Source organism: Peromyscus leucopus, chromosome 19, assembly GCF_004664715.2.
Source record: "Peromyscus leucopus breed LL Stock chromosome 19, UCI_PerLeu_2.1, whole genome shotgun sequence".
In the NCBI taxonomy this organism is placed as follows: Eukaryota; Metazoa; Chordata; class Mammalia; order Rodentia; family Cricetidae; genus Peromyscus; species Peromyscus leucopus.
Genome location: NC_051079.1, coordinates 76,627,574 through 76,646,329, shown reverse-complemented (window position 1 = coordinate 76,646,329; position 18,756 = coordinate 76,627,574). Strand labels below are relative to the sequence as shown.

The 18,756-nt window shown below is 36.4% G+C and overlaps 1 protein-coding gene across 3 annotated transcripts in view; it reads left to right on the top strand.

Moving 5' to 3' along the window:
* The window catches only part of Dok6 (docking protein 6), a 411,539-nt gene that overhangs the window by 307,106 nt on the left and 85,677 nt on the right, over positions 1 to 18,756 (top strand). For all 3 annotated transcript variants that reach the window (XM_028886850.2, XM_037197242.1, XM_028886851.2), the window contains one exon: positions 8,785 to 8,923. In XM_028886850.2, the coding sequence (XP_028742683.1) occupies positions 8,785 to 8,923 (139 nt within the window). The remainder of the gene's footprint in view (positions 1 to 8,784; positions 8,924 to 18,756) is intronic.

The following is an 18,756-nucleotide window of genomic DNA, read 5'->3' as shown; positions in this document are numbered from 1 at the left end:
TAACCTTCTATGTTCTTTTTCTACTGTATACTTTTTTTTTCTACAGCTTATATGTCCCAACAAAGATTTTTAAGCAATACAAGAATTGCAATGTGATTAGATGTAGTGGGTAGCCATTCCAGCTTGGTTCTGGAAGTTCCAACCCCCATTGAGACTCTGGCAACTGTCACGCCTACGAGGCAGGGCGAGGGGAGGCGCCTGGGGACCCGAGAGCTGGATGGGCGAGTGCTCTCGCTGGGCGCTCTCTCGGTGCCGGAACGCTGACCGGTGGAGACTGACTGTGCAGAGCTCCGGAGAACACCACTGGACTGCATTACACATTCCCCAGACCCTGCGACCTACCCATTACTTAATTTGTGAGTTACGCCATTAAATAAATATCCTTTTAACTACGTGGAGTGGCCAAAATAATTTCTCCAATATCTGGCGCCCAACGTGGGGCACGAACCCATCCAGCTCTCGGGTCCCCAGGCGCCTCCCCTCGCCCCGCCTCGTAGGCGTGACAGTTGCCAGAGTCTCAATGGGGGGTTGGAACTTCCAGAACCAAGCTGGAATGGCTACCCACTACAATTACATTCTATTTTTTAAGTCAATGATTATAATGAATGCAGGCAAAAGCATGTTTTTCATCTCATTTATATGATTAAACATTTTACATATTACAGGTGGAAAACAAATTATCCCAAGAACTCACATACATTAATATCCAAGCAACTTGTTATAGATTAACAGTGTAGGCAAGCAAAGTATTCTTCTCAGCCAGGTCTTTTACTGGTAGGCTGCATTTTACAGTTACAAAGAAATGGCCAATCAGTTTATTACTTATTTAGAAAGTTAATCTCATAAGAAATCTTAAAGGAATCACAAACCTAAACTTTTATATATGGAAAAGAATCAGTCAGTTCTACTTTAAATCTTTGGGGTGCATACCCACTCATTAATAGGTTTTTATATCAGGAGACTGAGGGCAGAAATGGGTATAAGGAATTAATCATTAACCAATCCTAGCAAGAAGTGTTTCAACTAGCAATAATTGGGCCACTTTGTTCTTGTTTCTGACCTTAACAAGTTCCTCATTCAACTATGTGCCTTTCTAAAACTTTAGATTGTCTTGTTGGGTTTTCACCTCAAAGCTATTTGACAAAAAACGTCTTAGTCTAACTTTAAGTTATTTTCAAAGCTTTGTTTCAGCTATGTTGAACCCCAAAACCTATGAACGTATCTCCCAGCATTAAGATTAGAATTTAAACCAGATGGGCTACTGGGACTCAGTTGTTTTTCATAATCATTAACCTAAGCCACAGTCTATATGGTTCCTCAATAGAAACTCAAATGTTCCAGCTGTGTGACACTTCCTTGTTTATGTTTTTTATCATCAAAACTAAACTAACATTACTATTAACAATTAGACAGTACAGCATAAGAAGAAATCATCTTCATAGTAATCCACAGGTAAACATGCTTGCTCAGTAGAACAAGATGTTTCCATGAGATAAACACACTACATTACAGGCAGTGGGGATCTCCCCACACCCATTCACACCATGCCAGATACCAGAGAAAGATGGCAGTGGCAAACATGTAAAGGCACAGCAGAGGCAAAAGACATTCTGGAGTCTGTGGTCTCTGGGCCTTGCCTATTCGAGATTCACCCATCAGAGATTCGCCTCCTAGTGGGCTGACAACAGAACTTCAGCTGCCACCTGCTGCCCCTCTGACTTGGGCATTGGCACTTCGCTCCTCCCAGACTTCCGAAATTCACACATGCTCCTATAAAATTCAAGTCTCCTACATCTTTACTTTTGTATAACCCACTGAGAATTATTAGTGCTGCCCAAATGCACATGGATGTAGAGCTGGATCTTCCACAAAACCAAGTGCAATCTACCTTGTGTCACACCACTAAAGAGAACGAACTCCCTTCCCACAGGGGCCATCAACTGCCAGTAGTTCTCATTTGGATTAGGGCCTCATGAGGCTCCTATCCATGCTGGAGTGTTGACTGGCCAATCTTCTGGAGACAACCATGGCTACTGTGAGTTCATGAGTATGTTTTACAACTGAATCAAGTTCAAAAAATTGAAACTTAGCAAGGCCAGTTTCAGACATATAAGGCTGGGGAGTGGGAGTGGGGGGCGGGAAGCAGGATTTAAAATGATGAGAGGTCACTGGTGATGATCAGCACAGTATTTTATAAGACTGATAGTGAAAGTCTTTTCTAAGAACCAGGACTGAATTAAGTAGTGTAAACCCAACAACTACACCACAATCCTGAGACAGCATTGCAAAACATGCCTTGAAATGTAATGTGGAGCCGGGCAGTGGTGGCGCACACCTTTAATCCCAGCACTTGGGAGGCAGAGCCAGGAGGATCTCTGTGAGTTCGAGGCCAGCCTGGGCTACCAAGTGAGTTCCAGGAAAAGCACAAAGCTACCCAGAGAAACCCTGTCTTGAAAAACCAAAAAAAAAAAAAAAAAAAAAAAATTAAATAAATAAATAAAAAGAAAAGAAATGTGGTAAGTTTATTTTCACTAATTAAATTTAATTACGACCTTTAGGAATGTTTGACCTCTAACATAAAGGGTTATCTGTGAAAGTGTCCTTTCTACACTGTGCACCTTGTTAATATTTCATGCTCATAAAATAGCAGTATTGATTTTTTTATTCTCCCATAACTTAGTGCATGTTCAAGCATAAATGCCCATAAATTCTTCCCATTCCACTTTTAAGAAATCAAAAAGTAACTAGTAAGTATTTATCAAATACAAGAAAGATGTTTCACTGTATATACACCATGGAATGACCAAAGCTAGCTAATTAGTATGTATCATCTATCTCACATACTTACTTTTGTGGTAAGATCATTTACCAACAATTCTGATTTTGTTTTTTTGACACGTGATGGCAGGATCTTGTGCATGCTACAAAACTCTTGGCCACTGAGCTACCTCCCAAAAGATTGCTATAGGCACAATGCTGTATAATAAATCTCTTTAATTCTTCCTAGCTACTGAAATTTTGTCTCACATATTTTACAGAAACATTAGCACACTGTGCACAGTATTTCCATCTTGTGTTCTCAATTAGCAATATATTTTAGAAATCTATCTTTAGTAGTAGTAATAATAATATTCACTTAATAACATCTGCATTACAGGTACTCCTAAGAGTTGTATGTATTATCTCAATGTTCAAAACACACAATAGAAACACTCTAAAATACTGTGGTATCATTCTATTTTATAGGTGAGAAACTATTAGTGCTGTTAGTTCCACTACTTCTAATTTTGTTTCTTTATATCCTATGGTTTATTTGTTTTTAAAATAAAATTTTGCAAGGCTAGAGAGAGATGGATCTCTGGATAATAACGCTTGCTGTGTAAACAGTAGGAAGAGAATTAGAATCTCAGTACCCACATAAAAAGCCAAGTGTGACCCCACATGGGCCCACAAGAGAGGAGAACTGCAGGGACTCACTGGTCACTGGCATAGTTCCAGGCTCAGTGACAGATTGTGACTCAAACGATAAGGTATAGTGACAGAACAGGACACCCAGTATCGATCTGTGGCCTCCTCATACATACACAGGCCTGCATGCCTGCACAGGCATATGCATACACATCACACACATACATAATACACAGAGAGCATTTTCACAATAGATTCATCAGTCAATCACATTTTGACCTGAAATTCCTTCCCTTCTCTGAGTTTATCTACTAAGTCTTTTACATTTTTTGTGTTGTACTATTACCATCCTTTTATTTAAAACTGGGAACTTAAATGATTGTAGATGGAGACATAGTTTCACATAGGTTTTTTTTTTTTCTTCTTAATTATAATTATCTAGCACAATTTGTGAGAAATCCCAGCTTCCTTACTATCTGGGATTCTATTTGGTCAGTTACTTGACAAATTCATTCGGTCTATTTCTAGACTTCTATCATTTCTAAGTTTGACTCACCAGAGTTCTCAGAAAGGATCTTTCCATAGTAAAGAAGTACAATACCACCATTGTTAAGTGATAATAAATATTAAATCATGAGCAGAATAAAAGTGTTAATTGGTTTAAATTACTCTGAAGAAAAACTGTGGTATTGAGGATTTCAAGGCCATCTGTAGTTGAATGCTAAATTTTAAATCCTAAAGAGAAATACAGGAGTGTAAGGAAATCTGCTTTGGTTCTATTTCACTGATGACAACTTTGTGGAAGATAAGTCACAATTTTTCCTAGAAACTTACAGATAATTACTTTAATTATATTCTGGAGGGTGAAATTAAGACAAAGTCTCATGTGTCCTAGGCTGGCTGTGAACTCTCTGTGTAGCTAAGAATGACCATGAACTTTTTCCTGATTCTCTAGTTTCTTCCCTCCGAATGCTAAGGTTACAGACTTAGGTTGCCATAGTGATTTATGTGGTGGTGGGAACTGAACCCAGAGCTTCATCAATTTTTATTTTTATTATTTTTTTATTTAACTTATTTTATCATATGTTATTGATATTTAACATATGATAAAATATTATCATATATTTTATATATTATTATATGATATATATCATATATGATATATCATATATCATATAAACATAATATATTTAATCCTCAAACTCCTCCCAGGTACCTCATACCTCCCTACCTACCCAATTGCATGTTTTCCCTTTCTTCCTCTCAAAGAAAAATCTAAAATTTTGTCTATATTTGTCTTTTTTATTAAAGTTTACAAAATAATGAGTTGAATTATGACAATTTCATATGCACATATCATTATATCTTACTCATAGGCACACCTCTACCACTCAGTCTTTTTTCCATCTCTCACACTCACCAATCCCCTCCTCTTTTGCTTGTTATTTGGGAGAAAAATTGATATTTTTAAATCTCTACTTCATAAAGAGATTTTTTTTTTACTTAGAGATAAGGAAAGGATAACACTGGCTACAGTTTGGTGATGGAGGGTTTTCTCAAGGAAATCTGTCTCTACTGCTCTATATGTTAAGGCTATTTGTCTCCTTGAGGCCAACTACATAAAGCAGGAAGAAAAGTGCATCATTTGAAATGTAAGTTCTTATGAACAGACACAGTCTCACACAGTCTTGATACTCCATGTTTATTAGAACATAACAGAAATGAGACCAAAAGTTGCAAGTTTGAGTCATTATGGAAGTAGGGACTGAGATGGGATAAAGATAGAGGAGAAGTTCTCAGAGATTTCCTCAAGAAACAGAATCTAAAATGTACCCCATTCAGAGAAAAGTCTGAAACTTTCAGATTCTGATCATGTTGCAATACTCTTGACAGTCTAGCATATGCTAGATGTCTCAAATGGTACTGTGCCCAAAATAAACCCTCAGCATCATAAGGGTTTTCTATGAGACTCACAAGAAAAAGCTGTTCTACTCAATATGGTTGACTGCCATGCAACACACATTAAAGTCAGTGAATGAAGAGATGAGGTGATGGGGCACAGACTTCTAGAATGGGATACAATTCTCTCTGCAATGACGGGGAGCACATGTGAAGTGTTGTCAAACAAAGACTTTGAGCCTTAACATTCAAGCTTGAGCCTTAAAATTCAAGTCTTCCCTGAAGGACCCCATATAGACAGACCCTGAGATTTAACTACTTCAGCATCAAAATCGCCTACCACCCAAGTCACATCATTGTTCAGAAACAGAAGAAATATCCCAAGAACCATCCTGAAGACATTCTTTACTATGCAATGAAGGAGGAAGGTTTGGTAACCTAGATGTGCCAAACGAGCCTTGCCCTAATCATTAGTATCTTCACTAAGTCATTTCATGAGCCAATAAATACATTTGACCTTTAAAACTAGTGAACAAATTTTGTTGGCTCCATTTTACAGACGAAAAGTCAGAGTCAACAGTTGAAAACTGTGTTCAGGTCAGGCCTCTGTGGTTCATATCATAGTACATCCACATTGTGGTACTTAAGTATATTATATAGAACTTCTTAACCAATGGTTTTCTCCCATCTGCTATTTGGATAGTTTCAGAAATAATGTTTGTTTTCTCTCTTTTTTAATTCTCAGTCACACAACAGTGCCTAATTTACAAATAGGTGATAAATGTATATGACAGTCCATGACCTGAAAGTCCAAATTTATGCTGTCATCCCCAGAGTCCCAGACTGATATAATTTCCTTCCTAATAATGATCAGATAAAACAAAACAAACCTGCAAGCAAGTGTGTCTACCCTACTAACCTTCTAGAATTTTATAAGGTTCCAAACTATTCTTCAGTGCTGAAGGAGACCTTCCTTCAACAACTTAATTTAGGTAAAGAGGGGACTGGAGAAAGCTCAGCAATTAGTGTCTACTTTCTCCAGAGCACCCAAATTCAGTTCCCAGAACCCATGTCAGGCATCTCTTTACCACCTGTAACTCCAGCTCCAAAGGAGCTTATGCCTTACTATGGACTCTGAGGATGTAGCCTGTATGCAAACATGATAACACTTGTACAGAGACACACTCATATACATCATTAAAATTTGTAATTTAATTAAAAAGTATTATTCTGTACAAATATCTTAATTGTGAAGAGAGATAATACCCTCATCTTTAATTATGAACAAAACCTTTAGTTTGGAGTTAGCCAAATACACAGCATCCAAGTTTTCACCTTTTCATAAAGTAAATGCACCACTGAATGTCTTTAATGTCAAGTTGGTGGGCAAAGAGTCGAGATGCTCAAATGCAATGACCACCTCTGAGCTCTTCCCACTTTAGGGAAAGAGTAAGTTGAGTCTCACACTGTTCATATGAATATGTAGAACTTTGTTAAGATACATATTTTAAGTCAGAACAATGAATAATTTTCCACTGGTACAGGTATTGCTGTCTTGAGGCCCTAATTTGAAAAGAAAGTCAAAAGCAATATAAGTTATTGTATCCTCCTTAGTCTGTCCTGTAGTATTGACTTGCTACCATAACACTGTTTAAACCGATAAGAAAAACTCTACATTTCTGTTCCATATCCTCCTTCAGACAGAACATGCTAAGGCAAGGACTCCTAAACTTCTCAAGTCAACCTGACTGACAAAAACAATAAGCTTGAATCCATCATATAAAGAATCTGAACCTTGCCCGTGGTTGATATAATCACAGTGCAGAAGCTCTTTGTATTTAATGTTTCTTTACTTTTTATAATACATTCAAATGGTTATTCCTTTCTCAAAATAAGTGAATGGTAGTTATTTCCAAAATTAGGGAAACCCTCCTGTAATCATTCAGAGTCCCACACTGGGCAGAATTAAGTCTTGGGAAGTGGACAGGCATCAGCACTTCACATCTCAATGCCTGAGTGTGAAATAACAATTTGTGCCTTCATTATCTCATTTCTTGAGGCTAATAAGCAGTGTTCTGCACTTGACAGCGAACAAAATCTCTACCTCAAACAAGATGTGCTCAGGACTTATCAATGGTTTTTCTGTGGCTTTTGCATTTCCAAATACCCCTGCATCAACAAAGATAGCCCATTTGTTTCACTTTGTGAAAACTCTTGATTTTTCCCCAGGACTTTCCATTTCATGCCGTGTGAATTTTATTAAGATTGCTTTCACAGAAGCTAAGTACTGGTTGGATGGGCCTGGAGGGATGGCAGTCACAGCCTGGGCAATGTCAGAAGTCTCTTGAGACATTTCTTTGCTACTAAAATCCCCTTGGAGAGTCATAGGGAAGAATCCAAATTGTCCAATAGTTTTTGTCTCATGAATATTTTGACATTGTAGCCTGTAAATCTTTCAATGATAGTAACTTTAAACTGGCAGCATAGAAACGTAGCTAATTCTTCATATTAGATTCTATTATCACATGGATATAGATACTCTTCAGTTATAGGCTAATGCTGGGCTAAAATACTAATTAAAATAAGATTTTATTTTGTAATTAGTCTTTATTAATAAAACTGATCTGTAAATCTATTGTCTAACAATTTTCAATGAAGACTATCTTATCAAATGATTATCATTAAATAACTGAAAATGAATTTAAATTTTGATATTTCTACTAGAATAGCTAGTAAGAATTTCATTGTTATTATATGTTGTTACCATAGCACTAACTATATTATTCTTCCTAATTCATAACATAAAAGCATCACTGTTTGTTTCATGCAAAAATAGATCAACTCAACCTTTCCCTAGGGTAGATATTTTCTTGATGACCTCTAAACTTTAATTATTATTAGTTCCAAACTTTATGATCAATGTAGCTAACAATTTTTAACACTCTGAGTATACACTGTAAACTGTTTGCCAACTCTTTTACTTTTAAGGTTGTTTGGCTTGGTTCTATTATTCCAATTTTGGAAATATTGCAGAGATAGGTAGGTGAGCATCTTGCCTAAATTTACACCCCTGTTATTGTCAGACTCTATGTTAAAGCAAATATTCTTAAATTCAAATAGGGTATGTGTGATAGACATTAAAACTCCTTTTCTTTGCCCAAAAGGTAAAGCATATGGTAGCTATCTTTGTGAGTACGGAAACCCCACTGTCAATATTCAGACTTCCACACTGAGCATGTCTAAATCCTTTTCACTTGTTCCTGCACAGTTTGAAAAGCTTTTAAAAACTTGAGTACACATGAATATTCACCTTTAGTTCCCCCTAATGTGCCATTTGGAGATGCATGTATTGAATGATTTGTCCAAGAATGAATTAGCATGGAGGAGGAAACCTGAGAGTAAGAGCATTTTTTATATAGAAACTGTTGACATACTTGAATCCACAGAGACCCATCTCTCTATCTCTTTTTTTCACAGGATGTGTGACACAGGAGAAGGACTATTCACTTTTCAAACAAGGGAAGGAGAAATGATCTATCAGAAGGTCCACTCTGCAACACTGGCCATAGCTGAGCAACATGAAAGATTAATGCTGGAAATGGAGCAGAAGGCCCGGGTAAGGGTCCATCCCTCTAACCTAATGCTTGTAAATGAATCTCCCTGGGCTGATGCATACTATATTTCTATGAGTCCATTTGTGCAGTGCATGGTGTCCACCCATGCTCTGCCCATTACCAAACCTCTAATGTCTGCCAATATCCTACTCACTATATCAGAAGTTATTTTTGTCCAGGACTTAGAAGACCTGCTCTCCATATATCTGTGCATGACCTGTTGCCTTGGTTACCCAAAGCTGTGTGCATTGCTAGAGAATGAGGCAAGAGTTGAAATTTGTTACTTATACTTGTTTTAAGTGTCCATATTATCATAGAAGAATTTTATTATATTTTCATGAATAAAATGTTGAGAATTATTTCAATAGACTACAATTATTGGTCATGAAACACAGGATCATGTTTGGGCTCCAAATTCACTGCCCAACATCACTGCTTACAGATTTTATTCCTGGGCAGGGTACTAAATCTGTAAAGGTCTCTCTCTCCTCTGCAACAGAGCTATAGTAGTTCTGTCCATTTAGTTGCCTGATACATACACATGCTCAGGAAACACTTCAGCTTATGATGGTGACAGCATACATGTTGGTTTTGAATACTTGAAACATTGCAATATCTGTGAAAAAAGCAAGTTATTCAGCCTACATGTGGTGACAGCTTATCATTCATACCCTTTCAAGGATGCCTAACAATCTTGAGCCAATTTTCTTTTAAATAAAAATTCATTAAATCAGTTGGGGCTGCTGTATGCTTATCACAGTCTGATAAACCTGGGGAAAGAGTCAGACAGTTATCACTAAGGACTTAGAGATGATGGATACCTGTACAAAAATCTCAGACATTCTAAAGTTGTGGTGTGTTCCCTCTCTATGAGGCTCAGATGCTCAAACTGTGGACTCAGTGAGGCTCAACAATGGAATTCATCAAATCAAATGTAAAGAGAGCATTTGAATAAGATTCCATATCAATTTTACAGGTATGCTTTTCTGTGAAGCTTAATGCTAGTAAAATTAAATTACTTCCTATCTAGTCCATTCTTCAAAATAAGCTAATCTAACACTTTTCTGAGAGCAGTCTACCTCAGCTTGGTAACTTCTCAAGAACACTAAGTTCCAAAACTGGGAGGGTTCCCAGTCTACAAGATATTATTTTCCCCTTTAATATACCTCCTCTAAAAACATAAAATTTTCGAACAAGCATGAAAGACCATTTCAGCACTCTGTCTGGTTCCTGTTTTCAATTTAAAATAAGATAAAGTTCTGTGTGAAAACTAGTCAAAGTACAAAATAGGTGTTAAAATAGTATCTAAAATCCTCTAAGATACAAAAAGTTGGCACTGTATTTACTATATGTACATATCTACTATAAGAAAGAATGGTGACAGTGAATTTCTAATTTGTTTTGTTTTCAAACCAGGCCATGTGATATTACTATTTAAATTATTATGTACTTTCATACACTTTCAAAGACTTTTGAAAGATTAACTAACCAAAAACTCTATAATCAATGGATGCCCTAAACATAAAGTTTACAGGCAATTGAAAGCATTTACTCTTACCTTTTTAATGATACATGATTTGTGAATTTATAGACTTGTACAAAATACAATAAATATAGTGTCTCAGCTGCCATTTCTTCCTGAAAAGAAGGAATTCAACAGGATCTTCTGATAACACTTGGTTGTTAAAGCTGGTTTTACCATTATTAACAGTTCTTCACTAGAGCCTCCTCAGCTGGTGTATTTTGATGTCTCCATTCATCTAAAGCAAGCCATTTTTTTTTTATTGTCACTTAAAAGGGCTGATGAGATAGTTCATCAGGTAAGGGTGCTTGTGGTGAAGTCTGACAACCTGAGTTCAATTCTTGGAACCCACATAGTGAAAGGAAAGAATCAGTTCCTAAAAACTGTCCTCTGACATCCATCCACGTCATGACAGGTGCACATGCGTGCACACTCATGCACACACATAAGAAATCCTCAAAGAATTAATGCAAATATTTTAAACACAGCAAGAAAAGAAGAATTTTGCTTAGGGTACATTGGAGAATTAAGCCAGTATACTACATTTTAAACTGGAGCTATTTCTGATACATTACTAATATTCATCTCATTGATACAATTATTTAATTTAGATATTTAAATAGAATGTCATATCTAGAATCCATTTCTATCTCGTAGATAACAATCTTCTTTCTAGAACTATAGAAAGTCATCAAATTTCATTTCCAAAAGATGCTCTGCTATCAAGGCACCATATTGCCCAGGGGAATGCTGACCTCCCTTGTAAATGAAACCATCCATCAGAGGCTCAGAGACACATGCTCCATGTTACACCCTGGTGAATTTGAATACAGTTCTACCCATGATAGACAGGAAAGTCACAGATGTCCCTAAACACACAGACATTTATTTTGGAAGATCTCAAAGGGAGTGAGAGGAGGAAGGATATAGGAACCTATTTTTTAATTCTTCTTTTTGTGTTGTTTAACTGGCATCATAGACATGGTAAAATGCCTATGGTTTAAACAATAGCCAAGGAAAACATGAATGAAAGAAAAATGTTTTCCTGATACATTATCAAATATAAGTAAATAAAAGAAAGGCATTTTGAGTAGTAATTTCTAAACTTGTGATATCACAGGTAACTTAAAAGCCTATTTGAGATCTTCTCATACAGAAATTTATGCTTTATACTTTTGTAAAAGAAATCAATATTTATCTGGACAGTGGTGGCACATGCCTTTAATCCCAGGACTTAGGAAGCAAAGGCAGCTATTCTGAGTTCAACACAAGCCTAGTCTACAAAGTGAGTTCTAGGACACCCAGGATGTTATACAGAGAAACCCTGTCTATAAAAATAAAATAGAAATATCAATATTTAAAATGATTTTTTCTGAAATCCTTATTTCCATTGTCACAGGGGAGACAGGATAGAAAGAGAAGGGAGTGAGTGAGCTCTGCAATAAAGTAATTTAAATAGCCATAGAAACTGAATGAACTCACCCTTCTCCAATTAAACTTTTCTGAAGCACTTACTAGTCATTCATCACCACTCATCTACGAAATGATCTTCTATCTAAATAGTTACATGATGTGCTCTATCAGCAAGTAGATAGCATTCCAGTCTCATAGGCAGTTGCGTGATCTGGAAAGCACTACCATATTGCATCAATTCCAAGATGACAGATTTGGTTTTGTTTCTTTTTCCTTCTTCATTTTAGCAGCTCTCACTCAAATGTAAGCCATAGTTTGAGTGGCAGAACCAATCATTTGTAGTGCTTAGCATAATAAAGGTTTGACTTAAAATGGATGAAATTTTAGAGCATATGAAATATAGTGATAGTTTTTATAGGTGGCAAGCATATACTCATTTATAACTTTTGAAGGAACTACAAGGACTCCCATATGGGTTCTATTCTTAGCAGTTTGGCTTCCACTGCAGGATTACATTAAAACATTCTTCTTGGACACATTCTGAGGGAGTTCTATCAGAATGAGAAAGATAAAGTTTTCCACAGCAAAAGTATGAAGAACTTGGAAGCATCTTACTATGGTGATGCACAGAACATCTTTAACATACTTGTCTGGGTATAGTCGTAGAAGCTTTGAAAATTCTAGGAATCATATGCATATGCATGGGGCAAATGATTTCTATTAAAACTAATGCAAAAGCTGGAGAGAGGCTCAGCAGTTAAGGAGCACTCAGTGCTCTTGCGGAGGACCAGGGTTCAGTCTGCAGCACCCACTATTGCTTGTAACTCTAACTCCAAGGAATCTGGTACTTTCTTCTGGTTTCCACGGGTACTCACACACACACACACACACACATATATGCACAAACACATGTGTGTATACACACACACAAGTAAAAATGAAATGAATCTCTTTTAAAAGAGTAAATGCAAACAAATTTACTTTTCAAAGTTCAAGACTCAACTACTCAACATTAATAATAATCATAAGACAAGAGCATCAGTTATTAATGACAATAATAAAGTATCTATTTTGAAATGTCAAAAACATATCCATGAAATTTTTCTCCTTTTGATATGCATTGATTGTAATTAACCAACATGACTCAATTAAAATATACCACTATGGTCGAATAATGAATGTAAACTTATGACCCTAAATAATCACTTTACTTATTAGTGTTTCATTTCAAAACACTAAAAAAAAAAAAAAAAAAAAAAAAAAAAAAACCATAGTTAGTTTTTTATAAACATTCATGATAGGATATATGAACATGAAAATCACACATTTTCTCAGAAATGAACAATAAAGTGGACATGGCAGAAGCCTATATGTAACTTATCTGGTCAATGAGGCTATAATACAGTATTGACACAAAAAGATACTTCACTCTCCTTTACATAGAACAAGTTGTAAATAGTTCAGATGCCACTTTAGAGACTGTGTGTGCATGAAGTTTAGAGAGGGGAGGAGGAGGATAGATATTTCTTACTTCTATTCAATTAAAGCTGTTACTATATAAGAAAAAAAGGCTGCCTAATACAAAAGATCATTACTTTCATGTTGAAGGTGTGTCTATTCCTTTTATTTTATTGCTGGAGCTAAATAACAATGAGAAACCCTTATCAGATACTTTTCTTAAATGAAACAATAGATTCCAAAGGTTAAAACAACTCAGCATACAAATATAGCATTGCAAGTTCAAGGCTACCTTATTTCAAAGCAAACAATCAAAGGCAAATAAATCTTAAGAAAAGTCAGGATAGCATTTGATGGGTGAGAACGGGTGAGCTGGCATACACCTAGAATCCTGGCACTTGGAAGCCTAAAACAGGATGATCACAGATTCAAAGGCATTGTAGCAAGTTCCTATTTGACAAAGTAAATTCCGTGGGAGGGTAACCAGTCTTCTTTTGGTGAAAGTAATCGCATCTCTGTGTCCTGTGGTGTTAGGTGAAAGCACCTATGGTATGTGGAAGTGGCATTCACTAGTAAGACTAAAGAAGCCACATGGTATGAAGCAGCTTCTTTATCTACCTCTTCCTATAAGAGGTTGTGGCAATAACTAACTTTGGAAAGTTAGTATACAGACAGGGCTTTCTTGAAAACTTGGAGATAACAAATTCATATAGAGGCTAACAAAGAGAAATAAGCTACGTGTGTAAATGGGATAAAAAATGCATCTTATCCCAGCTTTCAGTACTGAAAATTACTTACAGAAAGCATTATCTACTTAAAGTTGTAAAGGAGCAAAATTGTGATGTAAACAACCTTGAGGTTTAGTGTGTAGCATGTGTTTATCAGTATCCTTATGTTAAAAGAGTAGTTCTGTAAATACATCCACCCTCTAATTTACACTTGGGATACTCTAAGGATATGCAGAAATTCTTTAATCACTTTGCTGTTGGAGACAAAACATAAGGCCTCCCCCACCAACCTTTATCTCAAGGCTTTTTTTTTTCCATTCTTTTTATTTTGATTCAGGGTTTCATTAATTGTCCTGGGCTGGCCTTGATCTCAGAAACTTCCCACCTCAGTGTCTTGAGTAGCTCAGATTATAAGCATGGAACACCAACCCTGGCTTGAATGCACATGTATTCTTAAAAGTATCATTGATTTTAAAAATAAAAGAACATTGTTAAAACTACTTCTTTTAATGCCATTAGTCTGTTAGAGTTTGTTTTATATTTTTTCAAATTACCTAAATGTAATTTGTTAGTATATAATTAAAATATACAGTAGTAACAATCACTGTTCCAAGCTAAATTAAAATAATATTCTATGAAGTTCAAATGAATGACATCAAACAATTTCCATTAAATGACTGTGTAAATTATATTTTATTTGTTACCTTGGAACAAACTCAGCAAAATGTCTTCTAATTCCTTCCCATTTATCTTGAATAAAATGGAAGATTAAGTGTGAGGTGTCCCCTACTGAAAATTAAGCCGAGTCTGTGAGAAACCAATTGCCCATAAACCATCAAACTTCAGAGGGTTGTTTTAATGACTACAAACAATGCCAAGCATGGCTGGCTTACCATCCCTGGGGTCTCTGTTCACATACAATTTTAAAGTTTCATGAACTTGTTTCTAAGAACAAATAAAACATAGCATTCTCAACCTGGAGAGCCTTGTACATACTTCTTTATTACAAAGCATGACATTTTTCTTTTTAAAACTGACATACATTTCATATGTTACATGTTATATTAGTGTGGTTTTTGTTGTTGTTATTGGTGTCTTTGTAACAGTTATATTTTTACAGCATTTGTTCTTATCCATTCTCTCCTGTTTCAGACATATCAAAGAATGTGTTAACTTATAACTCATGAAGCATTTAACTCATCACAGAGGTGTGATGGTTAGTGTTAATTTTTAACTAGACAGATCTAAAATCACCTGAGAGATAAGTCTGTGGAAGATCTTCTTGATTTACAATTCAAGGCGTAAGTGCCACCCATTGTTGGTGGCACCATTCCCTGCCTGGGATCCTGGACTGTATAAATAAAGAAAGCAGGCTAAGAGCAGCCACGTTCACTGCTGCTCCTCCTGCTGTGGTTGTGATATGGCAGCTGTGCTCATGCTGCCTGGACTTTCTCACCTTGGTGTTTGTATCCTGGAAGTATAAGCCAATCTTTTCTCCCGTAAGCTGTGTTTGTCAGAGTATGTCATCATATCAACAGGAAGAGAAAGATACTATCCTTTTCTAGTTTGAATCATTCATGTGTACACACAATCACATGTACATGCAGGCATGCTCATGAATACACACATCCTTCTTAGCACTGCTCATCTCTGTTCTACATTTCCTCACCTGCCCACATTGATCAAATGACCCTTCTATTTATTTTTTCCTTAGGTTTTTATTCTTCTATAGATCACCTTGGCTTAGACCAAACATGTGTCTTCACCTCCAATGTCGTTCCTTTGCTTGCTCTGTTTTTGCAAATGGTACTAGGATCTGTTGTTATATTACCTACCTATAGATCTCACCTATATACAAATAAATAACATTTTTAATTGATTGCCCAAAAAAGAACTAAGGCAGCTTGCTCATATAGGCATCAACTTCATTTGTGTATGAAGCACTTTGGGCTGAAGTCATGTTCTTTGGCTTTGCTTTTATGGGCTGTGCTCTCAGGTAGAACACAGACATCTCTACTACTCTTCACACTTGGTTGAGCTGTGACCTGCACTCTTTTCAGACACTAAATAAGCATTTTCTGGTTCATTGCTCAGCCTCCCAGAGAACTAAATGTTGTTTCAAATGGCTACAACGACAAGGAGGTGGCAGGAAACACTGGCAAGTGTTTCATAGGATTGATTTCTGCATCTCTGCTGAAGCATCCTTTCTGCATCTTAATCCTGCCTATGCAAAACAAGAAGCCTGTGGATGCTGCCTGCAGGAGAGTTAGTAGTTAAATACTCAGTGAAGCTGGCACAAAGGTCCAGAATTTATTGTAGTTTCTTAAATAATTTCTCACTAGATGAAACACACACACACACACACACACACACACACACACACACACACACACAAGCAGTATAGCAGATTCCCCCAAAAGAAAAACTAGGAAACATGAAATCAATCCAGTTTCATTTATTAAAACACAATAATAAGACAGAAATGGTGTGCTGATTTTTCAACTTGACACAAGGTAGCATTATCTAGCAAACAAACAAACAAACACCTCAATAGAGAAAATGTCATTGTCAGATTGCCCACAGCCAAGTTTATATGGTATCTTCTTGATAAATGATGGATGTGAGACAGCCTAGGCCACAGAGGGTGACAACTCCCCTAGGCAGGTGGTCCTAAATTGTATACAAAAGCAGGCTGATAAAGCCATATACAGCACATCAGTAAGCAGTGTTGCTCCACGGCTTCTGCTTCAGTTTCTGCCTTCTGGTTCCTGCCTTGAGTTCCTACCCTAACTTACCTCAGTGATGAAGAGTTTTAAAATGTAATAAAAGCTTTCCTCCCTGAGTTGCTTTTGGTCACAGTGCTTTATCAGAGCAGTAGAAACCCCAATTGAGACTTTTTACAAATGGTCTCATAATTTTTCTTGTACATATATATGCAAATGTGTATATTTCTTTCTATTACAAATATAATTTTCTCTACTATGGCTCTCCATAGACTAATAATTTTCAATACATTGTTTAAAGGTAATAATTAAAAATTACTGGATAGATCATATTTGAGAGTGTACATCTTCCTTGTTAGGTTACTTAAAGTCTTCTATATTAGTCTGGAATGGCTGTAAGTGATACTGTAGAGTGGGTGGCTTAACCAACATACATTTGCTTTTTCACAGTTCTGTAGTCTGAAAGTTCAAAATCAACATTGAACAGGTTTAGTTTTTTCTTATGTCTCAATGCTTGCCTTGTAAATGTCCATTTTCTAGTTGTGTCATTCCATGGCCTTTTCCTATGACTATTATACCCTGGAGTCTCTTCTTTTTATTAGGTCACTATCCTCTTGGACTAGGGTTGTGCCCTGTGGTCTTCTTTTAACCTTAATTAGCCTCCTCACAGAACCTGCCTCTATATATGATCACACTGGGATATTGTACTTCAAGGCAATTGGTGAGAACACAGTTCACTCCATAACAGTACTTTATACAGGCATGAATAATGAGTGACACTTTGGTGTCCAGGAAAACAATTACTATGTGCAAGAAAACATAGGTAAACAGGTCAAGAAAAATCCATAACCAACTTTTAGATTCAGATGTCTCTCTTTCTACAAATAAATAGAAAGTAACTAAAGTTAGGGCCCAGTAATGAAGAATTGAGTATAGCTAAAGACACTGACAGCATGGAAAGGGAGAACTATGGCAACAAGTGGTGTGATGCCTCAGATGTGTAAGGGAATTTTCTGCTGGTTATTTTCAACAGTTACCATATGCTTACTGTGTTTCTATGATACTCAAGACTGACTCTTTGGTGTAAAAAATGTTTACCAAATTAAACTACAGAAGGAAAATGACTTTCATTTAATTTCAGAATTCTCTATTTTATGAAAAATAATAAATTAGATTAGGTTTAGAAAGTAGTAAAAATGAGATAACAAACAGAATTATGATTAGTATGAATTCACTTTAGCTCATGTTATTAATGGCATTGCTGACATGAATTAAATAAAGATTTGTGTTTAATAAACTCCATGTTTTATACAAGAAGTTGGCTTCCTTTCTCAATAATACCACCATAAAATGAAACCTGCCTCTACTTCTATACAATAGTAGGAGATGAAGTTTACCTCTGTGAGCATATTTGATGGTATCTAAACATGGGTAGCCCTGCACAGGGTTGGGACATTGGTAACAAGAATGCTGCAGGTACGGAAAGTGCTACTTAATCTCAGCACAGAAAACAAAACCTGTTTCCCTCCACATTCCTCCACGTACCAAACAAAGTACACGGAACACGGGTGTGAGGAGCATGCACACTGTGTAAATAGGGAAGAGAGCTTGAAATATATCATCTGAGATATGTAAGAATCAGCTTCAAAGTTGCTCTGGTGGCAAGCTTTCAAAGAAACTGAGTGTGTTGATCTTGTACAAGATAGCAAATTCAGATTACTCCAAATTCCATGTTCCGATGTGATAACATTTCATGAAGATTTTATGGCAACAGAACAAGGAACATCATAAATTGAGGCATTTTCCAAATACAGTAGTGGTGGAAAAGTCACAGCGAAGCAGAGATCTCTCTGCTATAGGCCTCAGAAATTATCTGATGGAATTCTTAGCTTTTGGGATGGCAGTTAGCAAAGAGGCCTGTTTGTACATTGCCCAGGTCGTGTTAAAGTAATAAAAACCAAATAAAACCATTTCTGTATTTTTAAAACAAT